This window comes from Haematobia irritans, chromosome 2 (genome assembly GCF_050003625.1).
Source record: "Haematobia irritans isolate KBUSLIRL chromosome 2, ASM5000362v1, whole genome shotgun sequence".
Taxonomy (NCBI): Eukaryota; Metazoa; Arthropoda; class Insecta; order Diptera; family Muscidae; genus Haematobia; species Haematobia irritans.
The window spans coordinates 84,761,204-84,768,912 of NC_134398.1; the positions used below are offsets into that span (position 1 = coordinate 84,761,204).

The 7,709-nt window shown below is 33.8% G+C and overlaps 1 protein-coding gene across 1 annotated transcript; it reads right to left on the reverse strand.

Annotated features, from left to right (window-relative positions):
* Positions 1-830: 830 nt before the first annotated feature.
* Positions 831-1,983, reverse strand: Cpr30B (Cuticular protein 30B). Its single transcript, XM_075292964.1, has 2 exons — positions 1,843-1,983; positions 831-1,785 (listed from the first exon to the last, which is right to left on the reverse strand). Exons 1-2 carry the CDS (start codon positions 1,852-1,854, stop codon positions 1,297-1,299), a joined length of 501 nt encoding a protein of 166 aa, XP_075149079.1. The 5' UTR covers positions 1,855-1,983; the 3' UTR covers positions 831-1,296.
* Between the last annotated feature and the right edge of the window lie 5,726 nt (positions 1,984-7,709).

Consider the following 7,709-nt stretch of genomic DNA (forward strand, 5'->3'; position numbering starts at 1 on the left):
TAACTCAAGATATAATTTGTTTAGTTAAAAAAGAGCGAAAAAACTAAAAATAACGGAATATCTCAAAAACTGATCCATAAAAAAAAATTTTAATTCTTTTTCGAATTCAGCAGATCAAAATACATAAAAGTCACAGCTCATCAAATGTACATGAAAAAATTTTATTTTGTAAACTATTGTAATTATGTGCTACCTCCTGCAATTTTCTACTGGGAAAATGTTCTTTTTGGTGTAAACAAAGGGCTTCCAATAAAAATTTGTGATAGTATTCAAAATTTATCGAGTATGCAAGCGGAGCTAATATGACTTAAGTATTGTTACAGTCTCTCAGAAGTACATTTAAAATAAATACAATTAAAACAATATGTATTTTAAGTGAAATAAAGCTTGTAAGTTTCATAAAATTCAATCAAAAATGTGACTTTTGATACAAACAATTTTTTGGCGGTTTTTCTAGCTATTTTTAGATTTGTTTTAGCCATTTATTTTTGGGCAAATCTAGCGGTTTTTTGTAAAATAAAACTGGCAACGCTGCCACGGAGCCTGAAAGCATGTTCAACAAAGCTGTATCCATAATTTCAAAAAGAAGAACTTGTTTGAAATTAAATAAACAAATGGTTTCCTCAAAGTACCTTTTTGCTGTTTTCGTTTATTCGTTTTAAATAAATTGAACTCAATAAAATGTCAATATCAAATCCACAAAAAAGAGGCACAAGCTTTGATTCAATGAAAAGAAACCCCTTTATGTCCACGACAATATTTTTTCGCAGTGTATGGATTAACCAATAATGGGTTAAAATATGACCTTTTCTGAGTAAAAATCGGTGTGATTGCGTTCTTATATAGAACCGTGCTCATATGATGATGATGCAGTTCCATTGCAACACTTTATTTACATTAATTATAACTTACATACATTTTTTGTTTACAAAATAATAATAAATGAATAGTTTCCGACAAGTGTGTACGAATGTGCCATTGACGATTTGGTTGGACACCACACTTCAGTACGAGATTTAAGTAAAAAAAAACAAAAATAATAAAAAAATCGGTTTTGTGTTCTTCTGGTTTGGCTTGGTTTTAGTTACTTTGCTTGGGTCAAGAGTTGTGAAGAGACATCAGGTGTGACAAATGAGAGTCATACTGGGAGAGTGTGTCAGAGAGGAAGAGAGAGGAATATTGTGATGAGAAATGCAAAACATTGGGATCACTTAGTTGGGTAGCAATGGAATATTTCAGACGATAGTTAAGATCAGATATCAGACGAAGGAATCTGGATGGCCAATGTCAGTCGTTTCAGTAGTTGTATTTGTGCGAAGGTCCTGAGAACGAAACAAAATTGCCATATTGAGGAGGATGGACGGCAACTGGTTTTACCAACACCGCAGGCTTGGCAGCATAATGCACCAGAGGGGCTGGTGCAGGCTTAATGTGTAACAAGGCAGGAGCAGGGGCTAGGATCTTGTGGGCTGTCAAAATTTTGGCATGGGCCTCAGGCAGAGGTATCTTGATATCGGTTGGTTCACGCACAACAACAGCTTCAAAGCCATTGTGATCGTCGGCCTTATAGGTAACCACGCGTCGATGGCCATCCGAATCAATCAATTCATACGATCCTTCGACCTTGTCGTCCTTGCGAACTTCTTTTTGGCTTTTAATATCGCCAGTATGGGGATCGTGTACAGAGTAATGGAATTCATAGGCGACTGGTCCATTTTCCTCATCATCAGCTTTCAGTTCAATACCTACAACAACATGGGCAATGGCGACCACGCAAAAAGCAATCTGCAAGGGCAAGAAAAAAATCAAACTGTATCCACACAGCTGACTGAGTGTACCTACCTTGAGAAGCATGATTGATGATGTAGAATATTTTTGGTCAAAGTTCTGAAATCCTTGTAAGTTTTGTTGGCCTGAGACTACGTGGTTGGACCCTAGATCGTTTATGTTCACAGAACAAGATCTGAAATGTTTATAATCTAAATCGAAATCCTGCGCATATTTATATTCCAACTCCGATTCTGTCACATAAGTGAGTAAGATCAATTGATCAACTCCATGTGGTTTGGAAATGAAGAAGGCGTTAAAGTCGCTAATTTTCCGGTGCCCCACCACAACGGTAGCAACCACAGTGCATGAAAATAACCAACAAACAATCATGTATGGGCTCAGTCGATCATTGCAGAATGCTCTAGAGCAGAACATTAGTCAAGTTTCTTGCAACATCCAACCTCTGGTGCTGTTGTGGCTGCTATTTTGCTTATTAATGGCAATTCCCATTCATACAATGATGGCTAAGGGGGAGCCATGGCTCCATTGCAATGGTATCAACAACTCATTGATTTGTGTCCCAAATGAATCCGAGCCTTTTACAATGTGTGACTCTGGTCGCAGTGGTGGTGTTTTCAATATAACCACATGATACCGGTAGAACCTCTTTCCGAGACTACAGACATTTTAGCCCCAATAATACGCAAATATACCCCCGAATTCGAAGTGTTAAGGGCGGTGGGGTACGATACCCGTTTTAATGATTTTCAATCTACTTGCATTAAATTTAAATTATGCAAATACGCACGCCTCACATTCGATTTCATTTACCAACGAAATCTTATTAAAACACAAGAAAAAAAGCAAATTACGACAGAACTATCTTGATGGGAGTACGTGCGAATGTTTTCTCCCGCCCAATGTAGAGTAATCGTCATGTCTGTGCTCTTGATTGGACCAAGCAGGTTGTTGCACAAAACCAAGCTACGCATGCACAAGTTTGTCAGGTACACTAGTTCTCTGTCTAATCTAGTGATCCCCAAGAGCAGACCGCTGTGGCAAGTCGGCTGGCGTGCGTCTGATCATGACATCGCCATCGATAGAAATTTGTCAATAATGTCGATGGCAGCTACAGTTTTTTGTTGCATTTGCTTTACTTTGCTCTGATCCGTCAAACTGACCGCAAGTAAACATTCGTTGTAATTGATCGTTTTAATGGCACCTCCAGCAACTTGCCAACCGAGTGGCTCGTGCCAAACCGGGCACATTATCTCATAAAGCCACCACATGGCTGTGGTATACAGATTGTGTGAATGCGTGAAACAGCTACTTAGTCTTTGTACGTTGATACCTAGAGTGCAATAGGTATCCAGAGGATAATTTATGATATCCACGAAACACCAGTAGGATAATTTTTTGATATTCCCCCGCGTCTCACTAACATCCAGATAAGAGACTTTATTCGAAATCGAAATTTGTTCGAAACTGAAATCGTGTAACTTTTTTAAGTTCAAGTTCATTATGTCAATTCGAGTTTTGTCCACTCGAAACTCTCAAAAAGTATACAGAAGAGTTCACTAGGAGAGTCCACACTACAAAACATACACACTACCTTTTAAGCAGATCTATTTTGATCATTAGTACGTCCAATAAATTTTATTTTTCATGCAAAATGTGCCGATACAACAGTTAAAATTTGTGGCTTAAATTTGTGTGTCAATATTCCAAACTATTTATAAACAGTTTATGGAGTTAATTTACATTGGAAAAAACATATATGTATATTTTCAGGATTGGTCCAAGCAACACATTATGTTTCACCTTAGGCATACACTGCACTATGGGCGGAAATTGAAAATTTGTGGCAAAAATTATTTACAATCAATGTTTTTCGTGAATGGGGATGCAATTTCTGAGTTGGGGACTAGGGGATTTGGTGGGGAATTTCCATAAATTTGGGGATTATTTTCGAGAAATCGGTATAATCCTTTTTAACAAAATTTTATTTCTATAGGAAACTTTGTCAAAATTGTATTTCTATAGGCAATTTTATTTCTGTAGAAAATTTTGCACAAAATTTTATTTCTGTAGAAAATTTTGTCAAAATTTTATTTCATATTTGCTGTGAAATAATACAATATGATTGAAAAACAAACCAACTATAACAAAACAAAACAAAACAAAATTTTATTACTATAGAAACTTTTGTCAAAATTTTATTTCCATAGAAAATGTTGTCAAAATTTTATTTCTATAGGATTTTTTTAAATTTATTTCTATAGAAAATTTTTCTCAATTTTTTTTTCTACATAGAAAAGTTTCTCAAAATTTTATTTCTATATAGAACATTTTGTCTGAAGTTTAATCCTATGGAAATTTTATGAAGTACATCTTTGCAAAATCTACCAAAACATCCAAAATTCTACCAAACAATAAAAAATCTACCATTTCTGGTGGAATTCTACCAACTTTGGCAACGTGGCTATCACCCAATTTTACTACTTTAGAAGTAAATTATCTTTCATAAATACAATATCTCCAGCATTTGGAAGACGATCGCACGTCTCTTTGTTCGAAATCTTGATCTTATTAAAGCTTGCTGGATTTAACAAAATTTTAATTTTGCTCTTGTCAAAAATGAATTGGGGATTTTTGTGAGGAATTTAAGTATAAATTGGGGATTTTTGGGGCCGAAAGCATCATAATTTAGGGACAAGAGCCAGAAAAATACTAGCAACACTGATAGTATCTCCAAACATGGTATCAAGGCCGTAGCCAGGATTTTAATTCGGGTGGTGGGGAGGGGGGGTTCAACTTAAAAAAAATATTCATATAATCTCATGTGTACATAATTTTATATATGCATAGGTATGTATACAATATTTTTACAATATTAAATTGAGCCGACGGGCTTTTTGGGCAGCAAATAAATCAATGACTTCTTCAGTCGGCACATTTATTCGGCGATGAACCGACATTAATGCCAATCCATTGAGTCTACTCTCGCTAGTCGAATTTCTAAGATACGTCTTTAATCTCTTCATTGTTGAAAATGAAAGTTCGGATGAGTACGTAGTAACTGCAGGGATGGAAAATGCAGTACTATAGTACTTTTTTTAATACTTTTTCACCCCGGTCAGTACCGTAGTACCCCCGCGAATGATTTAGTACCTTTTGTGTAGAATATCTTTGACAAAATATTTTAATATTTTGAGAAAGTCTTTATCAACCTTATTTGCTAATAGTCTTTTACAAATATGGCAAAACAGACATGTTCATGTGGGAAGAAAATCTCGATTTTGTAAAAGACATAGTCAAAAACAGGATTTTATTTATCTTCAAGAATGTTTTAGTCGAAAGAAGAATGCGATTCTATATTATCGATTTTTTATTTCGGTAGAAAATGTTGTCAAAATTTTATTTCAATTGAAAATTTTGTAAAAATTTTATTTCTATAGGAAATTTTTGCAAAATTTTATTTCTATAGAAAAAATTTTGCAACATTTTTGTTTTTCTACAGAATTTTTTTGCAAAATTTTATTTATATAGAAAATTTTGTCAAAATTTTATTTATATAGAAAATTTTGTCAAAATTTTATTTTCTTTAAAATTTAGTCTCTTGAGAATAATTTTCCAGTGAAATTTTTGTAAAAAGTACCTTTCCGCTCAAAAAATACCTTTTTTGTACTTTCTTAAAAATTGTATTTTCCATCCCTGAGTAACTGGCAAATTGACCAAATTTTTAAAAGAATATGTACGTTTGGAAATATCTCTTTATTGCACACTCCAAGTGCTTCCATCGCTGAATTAGGCAGGTTCTTTTTGCAGGTTTTGCGCCATTTCATTTACACATGTGTGTTTGGCTATTTCGTTGTTGTTGCTATGGCTAAACAAAGCGAGTCATGTTCACAAAAAGAACAACAAACACAAATAAAAAGCAGAAAGACATTTTCCAAAAATGAAATTTGTGGTGCGAGAACAAAAACAATTTGTTTTTCGGCCGTCGTTTGACGGACTTTTCAACTAGTATTCTATGATTTGTGCAAGTTTTATAGGTAAGCGTTTTTCAAAATAAAACCTCCAGCTTTTCTTCAACATCTTCGATAAGATTTTTCTATGCAGCTAAAAATATATATTTATTTATATAAAAATATTCATTCATTTCGGGGGGGTTTGATCCCCCTCATCCCCCCCCCCCCTGAATACGGCCTTGCGTGGTATATCGATATTTCTTATCAAAATCAAATGTTACCAACAAAAAGGGTTAAAGTGTGCTCCTATATATATGTATCGCCCGATTTTCCCCAATTTGACTATACAACCCTTATTTATTAACGATATTACTGACATTGAGCAAAATATAATCTCCTATAGTACTAACTATACCTGCAAAGAATCATTGAAATCGGTTCACACACGCAAAGAAAAAAAACGTTTGGAAAACGTGTACCGAAAACGTTTTTCTTTTGTTAGAGTTTTTTGAATTGCTTCGAAAATTTTAAACTTTTATCACCAAAAAAATTCGTTTGTTACAAAATTTTTATTTTTTCAATAAAAAAAGTTATTTTTGAAATAACAACACAGTCCATTTCGTTTATATCAAACACTGTTCTTTTCTGACATTAGGTCTTTAATAAGACACATTTTACAGTTCAAAATTTAATATAGTACAATGTAATGTTGAACATTTTTTCGGAATCTTCCGAATATATCTGGAATATATGTAAAAAAAACAAAAACAAAAAAAACTTTGGCCGAAGCAGGGATCGAACCCACGACCCTTGGCATGAGAGTCGGACGTAGCTACCACTGCTCCACGGTGCCAAACTAAATGTTTGTTTCTGTTAAATAAACTTTGTTTATTCGGTTCGTGGGCGCCGCAAGCTATGCTATATAAATATAACTTATATGCATATTTATCTATTGATGACCATACCAGGTACATAGCTCAGTGGTTAGTGTGTTGGCTTACAATGTGCATGGTCCGCGGTTCGATTCTCCGTCCAGGCGAAAAGTAAAAAAAAAATTTAAAAATTTATAAAATCGTATAATTTCTTCTACATTGTTGGTATTACAGGAAAAGGTGTTAAGAACTAAAAATCCTCGTGGATGTGAGAAAGATGTGAGGGACAATGCAATTAGCAAGAAAATAATGTTTTTTTTTGAGCTAGTCTGTATGAAATTGTTTTTACATCCTGGAAAAGAATAAACGTTTATCACAAAAAGTATATACTTTTCTTCCAAATACACTTCCTTACAGCGAAAAGCAAATGAGAAACGAACTTTGTTTGTCTAAAATTTCATTTGGGAGGAAAGAATTATTTTTTTGCGTGCATTTAGATATAACTCCCATATATGTATATGTATCCACAATTTTGGCCATAGGACCCTTATTTTGGTTCAAATTTCATAATTTTTGGTAAACATTGACAGCTTTTTGCTCATGAACAGGGTTAGTTCATTATTCCTATAAAACAGTTCACTTTTTTTCGGTGTATAATAATTTTTCACTTTGAAAATTTGACTTGCTGTTTTGCTTGTAGTACACTGGTAGAAAACAAAACTTTTAATGAAGTTTTCTTTGTGTGTATATATTTTTAAGGTCGGTCCCTCTTTCTAAACACACATATGATTATAGGCAATCTCTAAATTAATATATGATTGCATCCACACATATTTAAAAAATGTTTTGTCCATAACAAATATGTTATAACATATTAACATATATGTTGCAAACATGGTATAGTAGTTTCACCTTTCTTGCATATGGAGAAGAGTAGCATCTTTTTTCCTTTAAATTAAAATTTATTATAAATCAAATGAAACCTCCTTGTGTTCATACAAAGCTGTGTGGAATATATTCAACTCTAAAAGCAGAGCCACACTGTTAGAAAAATATGTTTTTCATATGTTCCGATATAAGCAAAATATGTTTCGGG